The following is a 24655-nucleotide window of genomic DNA, read 5'->3' as shown; positions in this document are numbered from 1 at the left end:
TCCTCAACACTTTTTTAGGCTTTGGAGTCCTTGTATATTTGCTTTAGCTCTTTGGTACATCGTGAAGAAGGTATTACTTTTCTGATATGGTACAGTAGCAAACCATCATATTTACAGTGTTGTGCTCTGACCAGGGGATATATGTACATCAGATGCTTGCTTTTTGTCCAACAGTTAAGCCGTCTAGCTCTGAAATATTCAGTTACACTTTGTAACTTATTACAGTTTTTGTTAGCTTGTTTACATTGTATAGCATTTTAGTAGTCTCTGATTGAGCTGCCATAATGGCCTGCATATAGGCAGCAACATTTCTTTTTCTAACAAAATACCCATCTGGTGGATAAATTTGATCATATTCAATGAAAATAATAAAATGAGAAGCAGCCTGTATGCTACGTCACTTTTTTATAATATCACTACTCAGTGGCTTGGCTCATGCCTTCTAGAGTAAAAGCAGACATGATTGGATATTCTTGCACTGAATGTAGCTGGAATAACTTAATTTGATGGCATTTTCTTTATTAATTTCCATATCTCTTTTTTGACTGGTGTGTTTTTAATACATAGGGACAGTTATTTTTCATTTTCTTTCTCTAGAAGATATACGCTGAAATACTTGATTGGTGATATTGCATGGTTATGGGCTGATTGTCATCTTATTATTTTAATTTAGTTGTAGTGAGCCAAACATATTCAATCACAACTTAGTTTTCTAGAGCTGAAAGTCTGATATTTCATAAAGCACATGCTTTACTAAGCAAAAAAAAAATGTATTTTTGGTACAGACATCTTACTCAGTGTAACGGAATTTACCAGACTTTTTTGCATGATTTTGTGGTCTGCAGTGGTGTTTTCAGTATTCCTTTATGAAAAAAAAAAACCCAGGCCCTTACATTGTGTCATGATGCTCCACTGTCATTACTCAGTTATCTTTACAGTCAAAGCAAATAGTATCAGGAAAAAAAATAGCATTTAAAGTAAAACTGCAACTTCAGTGGCACGCAAAATGCACAAAATGATAGCATAGTAAGAAAGTTATTAACAACTTCATGTCTCATGAACTGACAAACCAGACTCTAAGCAGTATGGAGTACATGACATGTTATAGTTTTAGGTTCATAGGTAGGTACTAGGCTATCGGCCCTAGGGCCCATACAAGCCTAGCCAAAAAATGTACCCTGGCTTTCGCCACCCAAGAAAATTATTTTCCTGTGCCCCTGTCGAGCAGAGCCACAGAAGTGATCCCCGGGGAGAATTTCCCATTTCCCATCCAATCATCAAGATTTTTCTTGAAGAGTGCTAATGAGGAGCTCTGTTTGACATAGATAGGTAGTCTGTTCCAGAGTATGGGAAGTCTCTGGGACAGCAATCTATCCCTCCAGCATGTTCTGTTTATTGTGGTGACAATGTTTAGGTCCCTAGAGCGTGTAGCTCGGAGGGATTGGGATTTCTTTAAGTGGAGCATGTCCAACAGCTCTGGGTTTGACATAGCTTTGTATGTTAGGCAGAGATCGCCCCTGAATAGGCGATATGCTTTGGAGTAAAGCTGTAGTTTTTTGAGACGGTCTGCATAGGGCATCTGTTTGAGGCCAGTAATCCTCTTTGTGAGGTATTTCTCTGGTCTTTCCAGTTGTTGTAGATGTCTTGTGAGGTACATACCAAAAGGGGCATTGTACTCTATAATGGGTCTAATGAGTGATGAGTAGAGGGGAACAATGACCTCTTTTTTTCTGGATGAAAATCCTTTTGTGATGAGATGAGCCACGTAGAAGGATTTCCTGACCACTGTGGCGATGTGATTATCAAAGGAGAGACTACTGTCCACCTGTGTCCCAAGGTCTCTTATCACATTTTCGGCATTAAGTAGACTACCAGCTATGTGGTAGTTCATGGTACAGAGTTTTTACCAAAGAGGATGACAATACACTTTTTGGCATTGAGCTTCAGGCCATGGCTTTGACACCAGGTATCTGTCTCAGTGAGGCCCTTTTGTAGTTTGTCCACATTGTTAGGAGTTTCAATTATGGCTCCTAGTTTGCAGTCATCTGCAAACTTTGTTAGCCAAAGACCTTCTGTTTTGGCCTGCACTTCAGAGAAGTAGATACCAAACAGGAGAGGACCCAGGACTGAACCCTGTGGTACTCCACTTGTCATTGGTCAGATGTCGGATTTGGAATCTGCTACTTTCACAGTGTGGGTTCTGTCCATGAGCCAGTTGGCAACCCATCTTGTGACATAGGGATTTATACCTAGTTTAGTGAGCTTATCTATAATTCCAGAGCGGGGGATGGTGTCAAAAGCCTTGGCGAGATCTAGATAAGCTGTGTGAACCATTTTACCCTCATCTATGGCTTTGGTGACTGCTTCAAAGAAGTCAATCAGGTTTAGGAGACATGATCTGCTTTTTACAAATCCAAACTGGGTAGGGTCCAGAGTTTGGAGATTACCAATGTCTTTGTTTATGTGTGCCATGATGATACGTTCCATGGCCTTGCAGACCAGGCTTGTCAGGCTAATGGGGCGGTAGTTCCGAGGGTCCGTAGTGGCTCCCCCTTTGTGGAGTGGGATAACCGTTGTGGTGCACCATTCAGTGGGTACAAAGCCTGAGGTGAGGCTATGATTGAACATGGCACTTAGGCAGGGTGCCAGTTCATTCTGTAGTTCGTGTAGAACGCAGCCTGGGATATTGTCAGGTCCCATGGATGCTGTGTTCTTGGCTTTGGAGAGTGTGTTTTTTACCTGTGCAGCCGTGATTATAGGAACTTTGCATTCTTCCGGTATAGAGATGGGCCCTCTAGGGGGTGAGAGGGGGGTAAAGTTAGCACTGAAACTATCTGCTAGGATGTTGGCAATATCAGTTGGTTCTGTATATTTAGTGCCATTGTGCTGTAACTCAGAGCAGATCTAAGTGTTCCCATTTAGATTCTTGACATAGCTATAGAATGCTTTGTGGTTGTCTTTAGAGTCAGTGGCAATTTTGTTTTCGTAACTAGCTTTGGAGGATTTTATGAGGGATCTCAGCTTCTTACTGAGGTTGACCAGGGAGTTCCTCCAGTCATGGGATTTTACTCTTTTTTGCAACAGTTTCTTTCTTCTGTTGTAGAGTTTGTTTATGGCAGAGGAACACCAGATTGGCTTCCCTTTTTTGGAGGATAAGATCTTGGTTCTATTAGGGATAGCATGATCCATGCACTCGTGTAAGTGCTTATAAAGTGCATTTGTGTAGGATTCGGCAGTCATACCTCTATTGTCCGTCTGCATGGGTGTCATGAAGTTTGCCACTTCTGTCTTAAGAAGTGTGAAGTTGGCTTTGGAGAAGTTTTTTTACGATGGTTTCCCTAATTGGGGCTAGAGGTGGGATGTGGATGTCTAGGCTGATTAGCTTGTGGTCGGATCTGACCAACGAGGAATTGACCTCTGGTGTGGAACACCGGTTTCCCATGTTGGTAATGACCAGGTTTAGGATATTGCTGCCCCTGGTGGGGGTGTGAATAAGTTGATCCAATACGTTGGAATTTATGAATTCTAGAAAACCTTGAGCAAAAGAGTTGGTACATGAGTAGTTTTCCCAGTTAATGGTGGGGTATTTGAAATCGCCCATTATTAGGGTGTTGGGTTGTACCCTAATACTTTCCAGTATATCAAGAAATGAGGAGTGTGAATCCTGGGGCATGGTGGGGGGTCTGTAGCAAGCTACAATTTGGATTGCGGTCTTGCCCAGAGTTAGTTGCACTTGGATAATCTCGGATGCATTATGTTGTGCAACTAGCCTGGAGGTGTGGATATCCTTAATGAATATGGACACACCTCCGCCTTTAGTGCTTCTTTCTGGGTTAGGTGGCCGAAAGGTGTGGTATGAATTGAAGCCTGGTAATGCAGGGGTGCTCTCTGGAGCTTTGAACCAGGTCTCTGCCACTGCACAGATGTCAATGTTCTCTATTTTAAGGAGTGCCTCAAGTGAGTGCATTTTGAGGTTTAGACTTCTAGCATTGAATAGCATTACCCTCAGATTCTGCTTGCTTGTACCTGTTACGGTGGTGAATTTGTCATTTGAACCTTGCCTAAAAAAGGCACTATAGGGGTGGCAAGAGCCTTAGCCAGTATCCAGAATCCTAAGGGCGACAGGTGCAGGCCATCTCTGGCAAAGCATCGTGGACTGTCGATCATGTCATCCCAGGCAGACAAATATTGGATCCCCTTAGAATGACACCAGAAGATTAGCCAGTTGTTTAAGTCAATCATTTTGTCCTTGTACTGTGGTATCATTCTGGGTGATGGCAGGATGCTACTCATGGTTAGGGCCATACCTGCCTGGGATACAAGATCGGAGAGCTCCTCCATGTCTCTTTTCATGTAGTCCAGGGAGGTACGTCTCAGGTCATTCACACCAACATGGACAATGACAGTGTCATATTTGTACTTATTGTGGAGTGACCTGAGTGCATGCATTATGTGGCAGATCCTGGCACCTGACAGGCAGCTGACAGTAACTTTCTCCTTGCTTAGTCTAGTGAGTGGAACATCAGTGTGCCTGACTATAGAGTCACCTATGACTAGAGTGTTGGGTACGTTGTTATGCCTTATGGGCTGTGTTTGAGTGGCACACTGAGTTTATGAGCTATGTGTCATTTGGGTTGTGTTGGGGGGTGGAGTTTGCTTGCGTTTATGCTTTGGATGTCCCTGATGCTTGGGCAGGTTTTTATTGAGAGCCTCCGCGAATGTAGGTGTGTGTTTTGTGTTAATAATGCTTTACATGCCCAAGGTATATATAATTGCACAGCTGCTTGCATTTCTTATCAGATGGATAGTTCCAATCTACACTATTTTTATACAGCTCTAGCCTTAGCCTACCATTGGGGACTTTAGCAGATCCAGAACTTTCAAGACGGCAACTGTATTTGAAGGGCTAATTAATATATTGGATGATGTCATAGTGTGGAGTGCCAGTTAGGAACATGGTGAACATCTAGTAAATCTACTGGACAGATGTGGTCTAAAGTTTGTAATTTAATAGGAACAAACAACAAATCTGTTTATCTTCTCTGAAATACATGGCATGTATTTTATCTGCAAAAGGGCTGAAAACAGATGCTGACAAAATAAAAGTCATTATAAACATGAACAAGCTTTGTAATAAATCACCTGTTATACATTTTCTAGGTGTGTTGCAGTATCTGTCCGAGTTCATTCACACCTTTCAAGGTATATCAATGCCATTCAGGAAGTTACCAGAACATAATATAGTTTTGTTCTATTGAACAAGAGCAAAAACTTTGAGATTTTGAAATATTTCCTAACTACACATGCTTTATGATGCGATCCAACATAGTACTTTTCAGATATATGTCAGTTAACAAGGGCATGGTGCAGTACTTTTACAAGAGGGAAGAATAAACAGCTTATAAAGCATTGATAGTTGCACAGATAGAAAAAGAGATGCAAGCTGTAGACTTGGTTAAAAGTTCCATAATTATGTCTCTAGTGGAAAGATTATTGTGGATTTAGACCTTACATTTTTCTAAAGCATATTCAAGTAATCATTACCAAGAATATATGCACATCTTCAAAAAAGCTAATTTCATTATTGAATTATGGCATACAAGTTCACGATCAGCCTGATAAGCTGATGCACATAGTTAAAAGAACGTCAAAAGGATTTACTTCAAAGTAATTTGGAAGTTTGTGTCATAGTGCCTCAGATACCAGTGTTTGTTGAACAGTTGCATGAGTCAAAGGTATGTACTAGGTGTGACATAAAGCTATGACTTCTGGGTAATAGGAGAGCTAGAGATTGTCAAATAACTATATCTTATTAAACCTTACTTCCCCTACTATGTTCAGTTGTCATGTACTTAATAAATGTTATTCGAAGGAGGTAGTCTGATCATCAGGTGTATAGTATGTAGTATATATAGTATATAGTATAGTATAGGTGTAAGAGTATAGTAGTCAAGGCACAAGACATATTTAAGTATGAGCTATTCTGATGTCATGTATTGGCTTAACATGTTTTCACAGACAGAAGAAATTCTGCAACATTGTGAAAGCTGTTGCATGTTTAGGAATCAAAACCAGAAAGATGAATTAATACTTCATGGCATTGTTAAATACTTGGCTGCAAATAGCAAATGACTTATTCCACTCTAAGGACTCATACATACTTCTCTTTGTGGACTATTATTTTTAATTTCCTGAGACAGTACAACTACATGATATGAGTCATAATGCAATCACTCTGCTCAGAACCATTTTTGTAAGGCATGAAATTCCTGAAGAAGTGATGTTAGACAGTGATCCCCTGTCTGTGAACCAATATTTTTGCAGTTTTGGGAAGCAATGGGAAATCAGATATATCAGACCACCCTCTCAAACTCAGGAACCCCACTCAGCCTTTCTAAAGACACTGGAGAATATGAATGTCTCTTCAAATACCATCATATTGGGAGACTTCAACTACCCAAACATAGACTGGGAGCATTACTCAAGCCCCAACACCCTAGCCCAAAGGTTCCTAGAATTCATAAACTCAAATGCGATGGAACAACTAGTCACCACTCCCACAAGAGGGGATAACATATTAGACCTGATCATCACAAACATGGGGACACAATGCTCCACACCGGAAGTATACCCCTCATTGGTGAGATCAGACCATAAATTAATCTCACTGGAAATCCACATCCCGCCCCCACCCCCAGCACAGAAGACCACAGTGAAGAATTTCTCAAAAGCTGACTTCACACTTCTTAAGACTGAAATGGTATCCATCAAGGCCCCAGGGCCAGTGGAAACCACAGCCCACTCCGCTGAATCCTTTATAAATGCATTCTATGGACACCTTCAAGAATGCATGGATCATGCAATCCCAAATAAAACCAAGACCCATTCCCCCAAAGGCAGGCATCCTGTCTGGTGGACCCCAGCCATTAATAAGCTTTACAACAGAAGGAGGAAGCTACTACATGATAGAGCAAAATCCCTAAAAGGGAAGGCATCTCTGATCAGTACTAGCAAAAAACTACGATCACTCATAAAATCATCCAAGGCCAACTTTGAGAGAAAAATTGCACAAGACACTAAAGACAATCACAAGGCCTTCTTTAGTTATGTTAGAAACCTGGGTGGAAACTCCCAGATATGCTCAGAGTTAGTCCAAAATGACAAAAAATACACCGAACCCACAGACATTGCCAACATACTGGCAGACAGGTTCAGTGCAAATTTCTCCCCACCCTCCCCCCCAAAAGGACAAATATCTATCCCAGCAGAGTGTAGCCTCCCTGACATCTCAGATGCCCAGGTGAGAGCCGCCCTCTCCAAAGCTAAAAACACAGCATCAGTGAGACCAGACGGTGTCCCGGGTTGCGTGCTACATGAACTCCAAGAGGAACTAAAGCCACACATAAGGCTGCTGTTTAATCTTAGCCTTACTATAGGATATGTACCCAAAGAATGGCGTACAGCAACAGTGGTCCCACTCCACAAAGGAGGTGCTTCTACGGACCCTGGAAATTACCGCCCCATAAGCTTGACAAGCCTGGTCTGCAAAGCTATGGAGAGGATCATTATGGAACTCATAAACAAAGACATTGAGGACCTACAGACATTGGATCCTACCCAATTCGGCTTTGTCAAGGGCAGATCCTGCCTCTTGAACCTGGTCGACTTCTTTGAAACAGTCACTAAGGCCATTGATGAGGGTAAGGCAGTTCACACAGCCTACCTTGACCTTGCAAAAGCTTTCGACGCAATACTCCACTCGGGCATCATAGACAAGCTCACCAGCTTAAATGTAAACCCCTATGTCACAAGATGGGTTGCAAACTGGCTCAAGGACAGAACCCACAAGGTCAGAATTGCTGGAGCCATGTCAGACTCTAAGCCAGTCACAAGTGGCATCCCACAGGGCTCGGTCCTGGGACCTCTCTTGTTCGGCATTTATTTTTCTGAGGTGCAAGCTAACATAGGAGGATTGTGGCTGACAAACTGGGCGCCATAATTGATTCTCCAGCGGACACAAGCATCCTTCAAAAAGGTCTCATAGAAATGGATAACTGGTGCCAGAGCCATGGCCTTAAACTAAATGCCAAAAAATGTATAGTCATACCCTTTGGGAAAAACAAAGTACCCACAAATTACCACATAGGTGGTAATCCATTAAGTACGGAAGAAGTAATCAGAGACCTAGGGACTCAAGTTGACAGTAACCTCTCATTTGACACTCACATTGCCAAAGTGGTTAGGAAAGACCTTCTGTATTGCCCACCTTATCATGAAAGGATTCACATCTAGATCAAGCGAGGTCACTGTGCCCCTTTACTCTTCCCTTATCAGGTCCATAATTGAGTACAATGCCCCATTTGGGATGTACCCTACCCGACACCTGCAGCAGTTAGAAAGACCCCAAAATTACCTCACCAAGAGGATCAAGGGTCTCAAACATATGCCATATGCTGCCCGGCTGAAGAAACTCCAGCTCTATTCAGTCACATACCGCCTACTCAGAGGCGATCTGTGCCTGACGTACAAGGCCATGTCCAATCCGGAATTAATGGACATGCTCCACCTCAGAAAATCCAAATCCACCAGAGCCACGAGAACGAGAAATTTGAACCTCAACACAGAAATAAGTAGGACATGCTGGAAGGACAGATTCATAACCCAGAGGCTCCCTTCACTCTGGAACAGAATCCTAGTCCATGTTAGGCGCAAAGCCCTTCACTGACTCTCTTCAAGAGAAGTCTTGAGTGGATGGGAGATCGTAGGTTTACCCCGGGGGTCATCTCTGTGTCACTGCTAGACAGAGGCGCAGTAAACTAAATGGGCACAGTATTCTCATTCCAAGGGGTGGCGAAAGCCAAACACACTCTGGCTAGGCTTATAAATGCCCTAGGGCAGATAGCCTAGTATAAACCTATGAACCTATGAACATGTCAAACATCATGCATCTGCACAGTAAGAGATGAGTAGAATGTACATTGTCAAGACAGAAGAATATTTTCAAATCATTTAAATATTCAAAATTTTCTCATTGCCGCTTACCAATAAAAACCCCACAATGTTGCAGTCTGCAGGCTTGTCTAAACTTGAAGTTGCCTACTTCTTTTTCTGTGCTAATACCAGACAGTAGGTCAACTGCAACTGAGTTACTACTAGAGAGGCAAGGGAAACAAAGCTCTTAATTCCACAGATCAGGAACAAACATCTCTGTCTTGATTAAATGTAAAAGAGTAAGAGAGCAAGTCAAGACTTATTGGGTAAAAAACATACTAAATGTAAGCTGTAGTGAATGGGACTTCTTGTTTAGTATCATTTTACTTGGCACAAGGTCTTGATTTATAGATTTAGTAAAGAGACTGAAAGCTTATCCTAAATTATCAGAGTCTTGTATTCAGAGTGTGATTATCAGCAGAAGGACATGTCATTGCCTCAGTCAAGAGTCTGAAATAATTACCCAAGTGTCTTGGCAGTGCTGCAACTTGCCCTGAGTTATAAGATGTAGTTTTTATTTATTTATTTATTTTTTAAAGAAGAATTTTACATATATTAAAATGCAAACTACGTTGTTTATTTAAGAAAGCTAAAATGAATGGGTGAGTTATAATTCTGCTCTAGGGACATTCTTCAGCAAAGTTTTTTTTTTTTTAAAGTTAATATTACCTAACATCTCTTTTCTTCCTGAGAATGAGTATTTTTAAAATCAATAGGACATTCGCCAGATGCTGTAGCTTCCTCCCACATCCTAAAGACATGTTACTTTGAAATTTCAGTCCTCTAAATCACCTGTAGGGATGTGTGAGCATGCAAGTGTGTGTGAGTGTGTGTGTGTGTGTGTGAGAGATATGTTTGTCATGTGATGGAATTGCATTCCATTCAGGACTGGTTCCATGCCCTATACCCATATAATTGCTGGGATAAACTCCAGCTCAACATAATCCTGATTAGTGAGCATTAGAGAATGAATGAATAAATTGATGATTCATAATGAATGTCTAACAATATTACTGTGCTCAGGAGCAGTTTTATTAAGTAAGCTGCTAACTAACTCAAAGACTTCTTAACTTATTTGTTCTCTGCTCAATCACTCTTTTTATCTGTTGGAGTTTGGGAATGTAATCTTCTCTCTTGTCTTTTTCTGTTTGTTACAGGACTCGGGCAGTTGCAATTGTTGAGGCCTCTATGGATCTACCTGAATCATTCAATCGGAGTATAAAAGAATGTTTTCTGTATGGACAGCCTACAGCCTGCATGAACCTGACTCTTTGTTTTAAATATAGAGGCAAAGAAGTCCCTGGCCACATAGGTAAATTGTGCAAAAAAAAAAAAAAATATATATATAGCCTTTACTAACCTAACAAGTGATTTAAGTGTCCAAAATGGTAAACTTATTGGGTACATACAATATTGTTTTTTTCCATTGATACTGATGTTAAAACTAGACTGTGCCACCTTTTTTGTTCGACTCACAGCTCATCAGTCATGGTATGCAGTGTCCTGATATGTTAGTCATGAGGAAATAGGAGAGGATGACTTGTCCCACTTCAGGCTGAATGTTTAAACCCTTCCTGGTGATTTGATGCTTTGTAATTCACTGGAGTGGGTCAATGACAGGTGACATGATTTTTGTGGAAATCAGCAGATGCTGACCTGCCTTTAAAATAGCTTTCATTTCCTGCTATGTTCTTAATATGTAGAAGCAAACACTTTCAGTAAATTTTAACGTTCAAATTGCATATGCTCCTCCTGGTGTGACTTACATGACTACAGTACTGTGATACAAGTGCTAATGTCGCGCACACACTCACATACACACACTCACATACACACACACACACACACACACGTATTTTTATGTCTGCCTATAATGGAGGGAATGAAGGGATGGCACATGTATGTAGCTTAATTCAAATGAAAAAGACAGACTATGATAAAAAGGTAGACAAGAACCAAAAGGTTGAGGAGTAGACTTTATTAAAGAAACGATAAGCACTTTCATCTCAAACACACTAATGAGACTTCATCAGAAATCACTTGAAATGTTCGCATTCAATTACTACTCAAGTCACATGACAAAATCCTATTCATATCAAATTAAAAAATATATATATTTTTTTAACATCAAGGGTAAATTCATTTGTGAGACTTGGGGTGTTGTGTACACAGCCTTTTGTGGACAATGCTAGGCTTTCTATATAGGTAAAACCAAGAGAGGTCTGCATGATAGGCTCTATGAACATCTTTATGATATCCATAAAAGGCATTTAACAAATGCATTATTTAAACACATTCATTATTTCCCAGAACATAGTTTTCAATTTATTATTATTGAGAAAGTGGCACAAAATATTAGGGGCGGTCCTTGGGAGTTGCAATTAGAGAAATGGGTATTGTACTGGATTTTGGCCTTAACCCCTGTTAGTTGCCCCGGACTTAATGAGATGGCTTCTACTGGCTGCCTTTTGAGATTAAAATCAGGAAGTTGGTAATGGATTGGTGCAAGATAGTGGTGCTCAGATTGGTTTGGGTTTGGCGAGGACTGATTTCATTAGTCGGTTCACAACTGGACTTGGTATTGATGCGAACACTAAAATATTATAATTGTATGTATTTTAAATGATGCATTTCATCATTTTTTATTTAGTTTGTCATGTTTTTAATGTTATGTTATATCTGACTTTTGAATTAATGTTTTATAATTTTTTAATTTGATATGAATGTCATTTTGTCCTGTGACTTGAGTAGTATTTAAATATGAACATTTGAAGTGATTTTTTTTTATCTGATGAAGTCTTGTTAGTCTGTTCGAGATGAAAGCGCTTATCATTTTTTTAATAAAGTCTACTCATTGACCTTTTGGTGCTTGCCGTTTTTTTTTTCACATGTATGTAGCTTACTGTTATGTCACTGACAGAATCATAACCTGTGCTTCCTTAAACACACAGTGCCGTCTCTCCTGCTAAGAGACTTATCTAGTTGGGCGACACTGCTGTGAAAGCTGTAGTTTACAGTACGACTATGTTTGGATTATGGTAGCACTGCTCATAATTTGTTGACTTCCTTATCAGCTGTGCATCAGCTACCATGTTTATGCACAGTTTCATAGTAATTCTGCAGCAGTACTGAGTTGTTTGCCTGCACAGTGCATAATCAGCTACCATGTTTTTGCACAGGTTCATAGTACTTCTACAGCAGTACTGAGTTGTTTGCCTGCGCAGTGCATAATCAGCTACCATGTTTTTGCACAGTTTCATAGTAATTCTGCAGCAGTACTGAGTTGTTTGCCTGCGCAGTGCATAATCAGCTACCATGTTTTTGCACAGGTTCATAGTACTTCTGCAGCAGTACTGAGTTGTTTACCTGTGCAGTGCATAATCAGCTACCATGTTTTTGCACAGGTTCATAGTACTTCTGCAGCAGTACTGAGTTGTTTGCCTGTGCAGTGCATAATCAGCTACCATGTTTTTGCACAGGTTCATAGTACTTCTGCAGCAGTACTGAGTTGTTTGCCTGCACAGTGCATAATCAGCTACCATGTTTTTGCACAGTTTCATAGTAATTCTGCAGCAGTACTGAGTTGTTTGCCTGTGCAGTGCATAATCAGCTACCATGTTTTTGCACAGTTTCATAATACTTCTGCAGCAGTACTGAGTTGTTTGCCTGCACAGTGCATAATCAGCTACCATGTTTTTGTACAGGTTCATAATACTTCTGCAGCAGTACTGAGTTGTTTACCTGTGCAGTGCATAATCAGCTACCATGATTTTGCACAGGTTCATAGTACTTCTGCAGCACGTACTGAATTGTTTACCTGTGCAGTGCATAATCAGCTACCATGTTTTTGCACAGGTTCATAATACTTCTGCAGCAAGTACTGAGTTGTTTACCTGTGCAGTGCATAATCAGCTACCATGTTTTTGCACAGGTTCATAATACTTCTGCAGCAGTACTGAGTTGTTTGCCTGTGCAGTGCATAATCAGCTACCATGTTTTTGCACAGGTTCATAGTACTTCTGCAGCAGTACTGAGTTGTTTGCCTGCACAGTGCATAATCAGCTACCATGTTTTTGCACAGTTTCATAGTAATTTTGCAGCAGTACTGAGTTGTTTGCCTGTGCAGTGCAGAATCAGCTACCATGTTTTTGCACAGGTTCATAATACTTCTGCAGCAGTACTGATTTGTTTGCCTGCGCAGTGCATAATCAGCTACCATGTTTTTGTACAGGTTCATAGTACTTATGCAGCACGTACTGAGTTGTTTACCTGTGCAGTGCATAATCAGCTGCCATGTTTTTGCACAGGTTCATAGTACTTCTGCAGAAGTACTGAGTTGTTTACCTGCGCAGTGCATAATCAGCTACCATGTTTTTGCACAGGTCCATAATACTTCTGCAGCACGTACTGAATTGTTTACCTGTGCAGTGCATAAGCAGCTACCATGTTTTTGTACAGGTTCATAGTACTTCTGCAGCACGTACTGAGTTGTTTACCTGTGCAGTGCATACTGCTTCCCCAGATTTTGTCCATTTAATTCAGAACTGACAAGGAATGTAATGTGGATAATATGCTCTGTAGGAGAAAACAAAGTTTTCCTAGTAAAGGTTTCTCTTACACGGTAAGCTGGAAATTCACTTCTCAAAGCCAGCAGTGGAGATTGCTGCCTGGACTGCCTGACTAGCTGACTAAAACAACGAATGAGTGATAGTGCATTTTATTCCTGCAGAATTGTTTTTTCTATTGATACAGTAAATAAATGGTCATGTTTATGGCATTTTCTCAATAAATACTTTGTGACTAAAATGATATCACCTGTTCCAAAAAGGAATGCCTTTATAATTCACCATAGCATGTCTTGTGGAGCCAAGTATCAAGCCCAAATGAAATTTGACAAAAAAATTACATGAAAGAAATTAAACATATGTGTCAAAATAATGCAGATTTGATGGATGTGTTTGAAACCCCGAGTCTTCAAATACAGAGACTCAATGGCTGAAAGAATGGACTTACAAAAGACATTTCTCACATTATTTCTTTTTCTACAAGGTATGGAGATCTCGGAGTTGGTATATATATTGTACGTTTGGGGGAGGGGTGTGGTAGGGGCTTATTTCCCTGTAAAAAGAAGATTTAAGGAGAAGGGTGATCTTCAAGATTCAATTTTCTCCTGTGTTTTTAGTCTTTTTTTTTTTCTTTTTGGCTTGTTAGCACTCAACATTTTGACTGTGGACATTTCAGTAGGGAGCCAATTTGATGAGTACTGGCATTACAAGATTCTGACACTGAAGAAGAATGCATAGACAGAAAAATGGTTAGTTTTTTATGTATGTTCAAAAAAGCAGTAATTACAAAATGAACATTAGTTAGAAGACATATTTCAGACTACATGTTACAGCGTGTCTCTACAATAAAGCAGAGTGCTGTTAAAATGTTAGCTAAAACATTTGTGCTGAACTTAGAAATTAGACTAGCCAAACCATAATGAGAAGTCAGGATCAGGTAAATCTCATAATATGGAGTGGTATCCTTTTGAATAAATTTGTTTTATCAATGCTAGATTGAAGTTCTTTTAAAAAAAAATGTCATAATGTGGTTTCCGCATTCACGGATATCTCATACAGTGCTTTGTATCTTGCATGGAAGTACAGACAGTTTAATTTAGAAGTTCTCTGAAAAATGTGGCATTGTTTGCTAGTTTCTTATTTTAGTTATAAGTCGGTTTCTGTGTGGAACTACACAATGGGTGGTATTTATTTTATTTTATTTATTTTATTTTTATTTTACATTTGTTAACCGGGGGTGTCTGAGCCGAAAAGGCCCTTTTTCAGCAGAGGCCCGGGGAGAAAAGCTCCACAAAGAAAAATTACAGACACATTTAGTTATTTAGACATAGTCAGTATACACACAAATTACAAGAGACATGTTTTTACAGTGGTATGCAGCACAAACAGTTACAGTGGAGAGAACAATCAAAAAAGATATTAATTTTAAAAATAAAGGTAAGTAATAGATTTGTGGTGTACAGCTGAACTTTGGAATGTAGGTAGAATACATACATAGTACACAGGTACAGTACATACATTGTAGATTAGCCAGTGTTTGTGAGTAAGATTGAAAAACTATTATCAATTGCTCTAGATTTAGTATGCATATGTTATCCGCTTTCACTAGCCTGGGGAGGTCTGTAGTCTGGGGATTCACATTTTTATAACAGTGATCCATGAAGAGTGGCGCTACATGGTTATGCAAATCCCAGACTTTCAGGATGACTACGAAAATGTAAAAGATTTTTTTTAAAACACACCCCCCTATCGCAAAAGTGTAATATGATTAATGCATAAGTGATAGGGGGACCACTGCTATGGTGTTAAGGGGTTTACACATATACGTATAAGTTTGATTCATAGACATGAATCTATACTAAATGCAGTTGCATACAGAGTATGTAAATAGCCCTGAATTTATGACATAAAGCAGTAAAAATGACCCTCATTCGATATCCACTCCACTGATGTCTCAGGGATTGGGTTCTGTAACCAAAGCTGGGTTCCTTGGGTCTCGATCAGGGCTTCATCCCACTGCATCACAGAGCTTGAGCTAAGCTTGCTCTCACTTTTCATTCAGTTATGGTCATTTTGATACGCCCATTTTCCTATAGGCCTTCATCTCTAAAATCTGCTAACAGCTAAAATGTTGGTTACCCTTTTTTGACTGTAATAATAGTATGTGCAATGAATACATGTTTTCAAGCTTATGGTGTTGTACTTTGCTTGTATTATTCCCCAGAGTTATCATTCGTAAACTCCAATGGATAGAAACACTTTTTGGGGTTAGGGAAACCTTACTGTTGTTCTTTTTTATTTGTTGCTTGAGGACTATAATATTATATAATTACTGTAGTAGAATACTTAAAATATACCCCGATGGGAAACAACATTTAGGCATCATAATCGATAAACACTAAAATTTCAAAATGTTGTAGAACAGCAATCCCAAGTCTTAAATTGACTAAAAGTTGCCTACAAAATGCCTAGTTTGCTGACACAGAAGCCAGGAGTGTTATTGGACTGCAGGTGCTTATAGCATACTTTGAATATGGCCTGCATGTATTCTTTGCACCTCCCGCGATACCTCCATTAAAAAAATGAGAATAAGGATTTATGGTTTATTTACTTTTCACAAAACGAAGAACATCACCATAGTTATTTTAAGAAAACCACATAGCTCCCCATTACTGAAAAAACTGCATTCCTCCTGAAGTTAGTCATTCCTGAATTACTACCTGAACCCTACTAACCTCCACTTTACTGCAAACTAATTACCCAAGAACAAGCATCCCATCATGGAGGAGCAACTTTTCTCAGCTCTCAGTCCCTTATTCTTAAAATTAATTTATTTCCTTTTTTAATATCTCAGAATGGAGCCCACCAATGTACTAAATGCATCTGTAAGAAAATAGGAGGATATTTCTTAACAGTCTATGGAGAGGGAAGCAACAGAGAATATCCTTAAAATGATGGAATCTGTTTCCCTTCAGGCGCCAGGTTTTCAGCTGTGGCTCAGTAACAAGCAGGACATTTCTTCTTCAGAATGTGAAGTGGACCATTTATAGAATAAGATGAAACACCAAGAATATAAGATTTCAAAACAATCAAACCAAATCTCCAGTCTTACAATATCTTACTTTAAAGGACAAAATTGACGACCTTGAGAATTGACAAAGAAGGGGAAATATTAGGCTGGTTGGCATCCCAAATAATGTGTGAGATGATGACCTATTTAACTACTTTCATATAAATATTTTACCAGCTATTAATTCTTCTACTGAGCATGATTGGAAGTTAAGAGTATACACTGATCGGGTCCCAAATCCCCTACTTCCATTTCAGCCTGAGATAAACCAGTTATGTGCAATCTGCAATCTTCTGCAGCAAAGAACTGGTTATTTAAAAATGCTTACCTGTTCCATAGAGTCAGAATCAGTAGATACATGGTCCAGGTACACCAAAAGTATTCCAGGGCACTTTTTCAAAGGAAAGTCATACTTAGTGAAATTCAATGAGAGTTCAAAAAGATGGTGCTGACCTTGTGGTTGGTTTATCCTTTGGTGCTAGTGTAGTAGCCCAAGGCAAGAATAGGCAGTTTCTATCAGCATTGGATGCACAGGCTTTTCTCTTGTCTCTATAGGCCCCTACTAGTGTACCAGGGGCTTCCCAGGAAATCCCTTCAAGAGGGGCAAAAGTTATGAGGTCATTGGATGGAAACTACCATCGTTTACCTGGAGTAGTCATATACTGTTCCATGGGTTGGGTGTAGCAAAGACACAGACCAAGTGAAGATGACATTGGGGGGGTGAAGATTCAGCTTTTCTTAAGAAAAGTCATCCTGGCTCAACATCTGCCCAGTCATAACAACACCACACAATACCTTATTGCTGGTTGCGATGCTGTAATCACAGAGGGACTGTATACTGAAAGGCATAATAATGTGGCGAGATTGTTACACTTGGGATTGTGCAAACATTATGGTATCGAAGTGGCTGAAAAACACTGGAAATATGAGCCACAGATAATCATAGAAAATGATGAAGTTTTCATCACATGGGATCACCCAATACCAACAGTCCAAAAGATAGATGCTAGAAAACCAGACATAGTGATCCAAGAAAAGAAGACAAAAGTAGCATTGATAATTGAACTTGCCACACCTAGTGACTATAGTGTCTTGCATACAGAGAGACACAAAGTCATAAAATACCTTGATCTGCAGGCAGAAATGAGAGCCATGTGGAAGAAAGATACCCAGACAGTTCCAACAGTAGCAGGAGCAACTGGTCTTATAAAAAAGAATTTACAATCATATTTAGATATGTTGCCAATTCATGTAACACCATATGAATTGCAGGAGTCGTCATTGCTGGGCACATTGCGGGTACTGCGAAGAGCACTTTTGGCTAACATCAAAGAGTGAAATAATACTAATTTCATGAACTTTAATTGTACTCTGACTTAGGAATGGGGTCCATTCCTGTCATGGTATTAGAAACCCAAAAGACTTGGAGAAATCAAAAAAGGGAGAAACCACCGAAGACCTCTTTTGTTGATCCAAGTAGTGGTGAGTTAGAAGTTCAATTTGCCATGTCCTTTCTCCAGACTTCAAATTTTTCACCTACTGCAATGCTGCCTGAGACTGCCATATCAAGGCATCATAGCAAGGAAGTGCAACCCTTAAAATCATGGGCAGATGAGTTGAGCACCAAGCCCAGTGAAAATGGATTTTTACCAAAGCAAACTGAGGAGCATTAGCCACCTTGTGTGTCTAAGAAGTAAGGGGTGCTGTCCTTGGCATTGCACACTAGTTACCCCCCCAGAAAGGTTTGTAATGTTGGCTTGATTAAACAAAACACCAAAGAGTGGTACTGTGTGACTTTTGTATTGTGGAAGATGTCAGCTTTTGTTTTTCACTTACTTTTATAATTGTTGTGCAAATTGTTTTCATGATTGGGGTATAACCCTAAGGACATCTTGAGGACTCTTTATGCATTATAATAAGTATATTAGATGAATTTATCATAGCAAAGAAGTTTTTTTGTACCATAAGGGCATCTGACTTATCAAACTGTGTTTCGTTACTTTATTATGGTAAGGGTACGGGTTCATGTTTTTGCTGTTTGCATCCTCCTGGCTTTGCCATCCTGAATTAGGCAATTGCAATTTTTACAATTTAAGGTATACATGGCTTTTCAGTGTAGGGACTAGGAGGGCTCATATGGGCAGTGTTGGCAATGCACTTCCAGAGTGCAGCTGTTGTACCCCTTACAAGGTATAGACCTGTTACATCCTAGCCCAGGACATTGAGGGGAGGTTGATGGGTTTGATGGTAGCATCATTGGGTTCAGGGGGTGGGATAGTTTATTTATTTATTTATTGACATTTGTTAACCGGGTTAGTCCAGCTGGGTTTTTGGCCCATTTTCAGTGGAGACCCGAGGAGAAAAGCTCCATGTACAGACAGTTTACAAACTAAAATAAAATAAACATTTACAGTAACAAAGGAATATGAAATTGAGTTATGCAATATTGTAAAGATACAAAGCCAAGTATGTGCACACATTGTGGCTGAAAATCAGCCCTGTACTGAACAAGGTTAAGATTATTTACATATTTACAAACATGAATTTTAGCCATCAGATGTAATGTATACATCAGAAAGAGGTAACCTCCAGTACAGGGATTGCTTTTGTGAGGAGACATTGCTGAGCTGAGGTGAAATGAAGAGTGGAGAGGGGGGGATCAAGTTGGGGCTTTATAAGAACAGATTTTGGAGTTGGGTAAGTGGAGTTTGAGTGAGTTGAGTTGTAAGAGAGATGTCTGCTGAGGGATTTCTGCAGCTTCAGTGTCCATATAGCATCATATTGAGATTCACAGGGTTTCTTGAGAATATGGGAGGGATTAACCATCCCATTAAGAGAGGCAGAATCCTTAGAACGCTTCAAAGAGAATGTGTTGGCATTCTTTTTCTACTGGAAACAAAGCTCAGTAGAAAGGAAGCTTTAAAATTTGGGTCACAGTTATGGTAGGTGGCAAGTTGTATCTCTCCTAAAGACAGCAAGAAAAGAGGGATGATTATACTTACAAGGAACAGTCTGCATGCTAGACTATTGCAAGCCTTTGAGGACTGGGCAGCTTGTTGGGGGTGATCATATTGATAGAGTTATTCAATTCTGTATGGAAGATGAGGATTATCTATGTCCCAGACACTTATGATCCAGAATTCTTTATGAAATTTCATGAAAGTGGATGGCCATTCAGGTGAAAATGATCTCATAGTAGGTGATTTCAATCTTGTCCTCTATCACCTGTTGGATGAGAAGTTTGGGGGCCATGAAAGGAACAGTAGGGTACAACAGATAGTGAGATTGTGGGAATACGCTGAGGGAGGGATAGATGTATGGAGAAAGCATCATCCCAGAGGCAAGGAATTTACTTTTGCAATGGACATATTAACACAAGCTAGCTGGCTGGACAGATTTTTATTACATTGTTCTATACTACTAAATGTTATTAAGGTGTCAATAGGAGACAGTTCCCTGTCATATCATATCCATATCGGCCTATGGCTTGATATGGGTTCTTCCCTGGATCTTCATGTTCATGGAGATGGAAGCCATATATCTGGCCCTCAATATAATCACCAAACCAAAGAGATTAGTGAAAAAGTTTTTTGTCTCAACCCCAATGATCCCTCCAAAAAAAGCATGTGTGGTGGGTTGCTATTAAGTGTGCCTGGAGGGACAGGTTGATGTCTGTGGAAGTGTATTTGCAAAGGCAAATGACAGGTTAAACTTAAAAAGTTGTGGAATGAGGTTAGACAGTTTTATCTTCATAAGACATATGCTTATTATTGTTTAATATGTTTTCATTGTTTCTGCATTGTTCCCTTTGCTTTATGATATTGCTATGAGTCCTTCATGCTATGGTGAGTGAGATATATTGTTTTATTGTACGCTATTGCATTATTTTCATAATGAAAAAAAAGTACCTGGCCCAGCAACCACTTTCTTTGAAACCATGATGCCATAAATTTTAGTTAATTTCTCTTTATTCTAGTGATTGGCAAAATATTTTTCTTAAAACTGGATCTAGCATCCTGCAACTCCCTCACAAGAAAGAAAAATGGACACCCCTTCTATATTCTACAGGCAGCTGAAGCTACACATTCAAAAGCTGCCAGAGTACTCCTGTTTCATTTATAGGAGCTGAATATTTTTTCCAGATACTGAAATATTTGCCACTTTCCCATTTTTAAGACCTCCTTGTTGATCATAAGGCGAATTACTCTAAAGCATGTCCACTTAAGTATGTTACTTTGTCTTAGTTGCCAGATTTTTTTTTTCATAACAAGTCCATTGCACTGTTATTTTTAAAGCACATTACTACTCTATGATTTATTTACCTATTTGTTGACCTCGCAAGCTCACTGAATACAGTTTTCCCTTTTGGGGGGCACTCCAAGAGCACTGTCTGGCAAGGTGAGTTGCTCAGAATCACAAATTAGCAAATGAAGGCGAATGGCATTAGACCGTGTAAACTTGACACAGGAAAGAGCTCTTTCATAGCTAAGAACATTAGGCATTAATGCTAATAGCAGAAGACTAAACCTTTACAACGAAGGGTCGGTGCTGAAGCTTCAATGATTGTATGAATTTCCTCCCACATTCAGTGTTACTCTGCTGTTTGTAGAATTTCTAATTGTTACGTCATAAACTCAGTTACATACAGTTGATTTTATGCTGCTGCATATGTATTTATATGGTTGTGCTTATATTTCCCTCTATTTCAGGCTGTGGTGGAAAAGGGTCCTTGGGCCAACTCACTACTATTGTCAATGAACTTAAATAAATAACTTAGATACCTACATTTATCAGTGTAAATATATGTCTAATTCCATAACATAGATTTTTTTTGCATCCATTACCACTTCTGATGAACGATCCTTCCTCCTGGCTCACTTAATTGGCCCATTCATTCAACCAGGGTGAGGGCTTTACATCTTTGTTTTTTTGTCTTTGTTCATTCTTTGTTCATCAGGAGTAATACTTTCATTCTGAAGAGGACTGGGGTTTCTTCTAGTCCTAATGCCCTTTCCCCAGTATGATTGTGCATTGACACATCAGGTTAAACATGCAATCAGGAGTGGCCAGAGCAGAGGCACCAGGCCCAAAAAGTGGCCATATCAGCTTATTCCATTCCCTCCCACCCCAACTCCTGACATTCCTTCTGTGATCCAGAGTAGACACAACCATTTTATCTGCCAGTGCCATCAAGCATCCAAGCTGCTAACTGAACTCACTTTGTGTGAGCCACAGTCAAGGCTTTATCCCTGTACACCATGGGTCAGTGACATTGTCACGAGAATCATACAGTTGACAAAATATTATCTATCAGCACTGACAGAATTAGAAAATGGCTGCATTTCCAGTACTTTCCAAAATACATAGATAGAAGCCTCCACAGAAAGAAGAGTTCAAACTGCCGAACGTTTGTTAAAGTGACTGAGATCTTTGTCCCTCCCACACATTATGTCAACAAAAATTGTTCATATTTAAAGAAATTTTTTGAAACCCCTTTGACTGAAGTATCTGAAAAATCGTAACAGTGCCATTTTAAAAGTGCAGCTATTAAAAACTCAGTGTGAGGGAGAAGCTGGTTAGCTTGTTGGACAAAGGTGTGGCTCATGCGTGCTGCCTAAAGACTATGCTGCAGTTACCAGAAGGTAATACTTATCCCAAGGATAGCAAATGCAAACATTCAGAGTAGCACTGCTCCCACATTAACCCCAGTAATATCTTAGGCTGTGCCAAAAACAGCAGTAGGGATGTCTGAGCATCTTTTTGTGGACGCTGCACACACAGAGTTGGCTGGATGTACAGATAATACAGTAAAACTCCAGTATTTCAAGGCCAGAAGTGGCAGTCATGTTTCACCACAGCATACCATTAGGTCTACCATTCTGGAGTTATTGCCAGTAGGAATGACAAGTTGAGACTGTGGCGGTAATTCGAAATGAAGAAATAAATAGTGGCATCTAATATTTGGCTAAAAACATAGGTAAGAAAAGATTTTTATATAAAAATGAGCATAGTATTGGACTAGACAGAGATGGTGAGAGCATAGATAAAAGTATGCTGAGAACAAACTAAACATTTGCTTTGACATGTTTATGCTGCAGTAGTTTTCAAGGCATCTATGTGTTTGTGTGTGAGTGTCTGTTGAAAGCCTGAGGTCTGTAATTGTGATCAGTGGAACAGCAGGAATTTAAATGTGACTGACAGGAATATATTCTGTTACCAAGAGTATAGTATCACTGGATAATTTCTTAGAGTTAGTGTGTGGAAATAGCAAAGGTGTGGTGGTCACAGACCCCTATTTTGGGTCAAAATAACATTAAAAAGTTTAGTGATAAGGTTCTGAAGTCTGTACTTTTTGTGAGAATTATTGGTTTAGTTTAGTTTTCAGAGTAACAGTACTTTCAAGAATCATCTTGTATTGTATATAGGGAGCTGTATGTATTATGTAAGAAATGAGTCTTGCCCTATGATTGTCTCCACCAGCTGTGTTTTCCATAAAGGAATATGACTAAAGTGCTCACTGTTATGGTTGACATGGCACTACCCAGCCAGAACTTCAGCTGCCGAGCATTAATTTAATAGAACCAGCTTGTACTTGTATATGATTGCACTTGCTCAAAATCAGCAGGTTTTTCCAAGCAAAAAATGTTGCAAGTAAATAAATGTAAATTCAAACGGTGAAAGCTTCATTACAAGGTGATGTTAAGCCTTATAAAACTGTGCTTATAGTATCAGTAAATGTTTTAATTCACAAACTGAAACATTAAATGTGACATTAATAAAACAGACCTACTTTAATACCTTAATGGCTGATACCTATCTTACTGACTGCACTGTACATTTGCACAATTAACTGTCACAGTCAAACGGAGAACATAGTTAATGCTAAAGCATATTTGCAGAAGGGTTGTACCCCTTACACTCCCCCTTAATATAGAGGATCTACCCCTTCATCTCTGATATCTAAATAGACTTGCTCCAATGTTACACCATCTCAGGGAAAGTGAGAGCATGCAATTCCCTTTTCTATATATTGCTGTGGTCTTAGAGGTTGTATATAGTAGCAGAAACCCCATGTTGGCGAAAACATTTTTTGCAGAACTACACTTTTTCTTATACAGAGTTTTATATTGGACAGTACAGTGGTTCTCCGAAAGATAATGGTGGTGGTTCGGTGGTCTGTAAGTTAAAGTAGATCCTATAAAATGATGACAGCTGTAACTACATCATATGTAGACTGTAACACAATAACGTTTTTAAAATATCTTTATCTGGAAAAATAATGGAGGCAGATTGCATGTACTGAGGCTGTGAACTGCTTCATTACTTAGAACTCAGATTCATTCTCTTCATAGGTTCATAGGTTTGTAGGAGGTTACTAGGCTGTCTGCCCTAAAGCCTTTACAAGCCTAGCCATGTTAATCGTAAGTATCCTCATTTGTTCTTTTTTGGGGTAGTTCGCAGAATGAATTTTTGAACAGAGCAGGTCTGTGATCAACACCAGCTACTCTTGTCAATGAGGGACATAGGTGCCACCCCAGGGGTGAATTTCTGGTTTCTCATCCGATTATTTAGGTTGCGTTTGAATAGAGTCAGTGAGGAGCTCTGTTTTACATGAAGAGGGAGTCTATTCCAGAGAAGCAGCAGTCACTAGAAGACATATCTGTCTCTCCAGCACGATCTGTTAATGTTACTGGTTAGGTTGAGATCCCTAGAGTGAGTGACTCTTGAGGCATTTGACTTGTGGGTATGCAGAATTTTCATTTAGGGCAGGATTGGAAATTGCCCTATAGGACAGCACAAGTCACCTCTCAGCAGCGTGTAAGATACAGAGTTAAGTGACAAGGCTTTCAGCCTGTCCATGTAAGTCATGATTTGGAGTCCCAGTATTTTCTTAGTGAGAAACCTCTGAGGTCTTTCCAGCTGTTGCAGGTGTCTGGTGAGGTACAGAATGGTGCATTATACTCTGCTAGTGCTCTGGATGAGGGTCAAATACAGTGGCTTTATAACATCCCTTGACCTGGATGCTATG

General features: G+C 39.6%; 1 protein-coding gene across 1 annotated transcript in view; it reads left to right on the top strand.

Annotated features, from left to right (window-relative positions):
• Positions 1-24655, top strand: part of ITGA4 (integrin subunit alpha 4) — a 1222769-nt gene that overhangs the window by 665740 nt on the left and 532374 nt on the right. Inside the window, exon 14 of the mRNA XM_044075262.1 lies at positions 10149-10303. Within this exon, the coding sequence (XP_043931197.1) occupies positions 10149-10303 (155 nt within the window). The remainder of the gene's footprint in view (positions 1-10148; positions 10304-24655) is intronic.

The sequence above is a fragment of the Protopterus annectens genome, chromosome 6.part0 (assembly GCF_019279795.1).
Source record: "Protopterus annectens isolate FY-2018-M chromosome 6.part0, PAN1.0, whole genome shotgun sequence".
In the NCBI taxonomy this organism is placed as follows: Eukaryota; Metazoa; Chordata; order Ceratodontiformes; family Protopteridae; genus Protopterus; species Protopterus annectens.
Note: the sequence above shows the minus strand (reverse complement) of the source record. Positions and strands in the feature narration are given on the sequence as shown.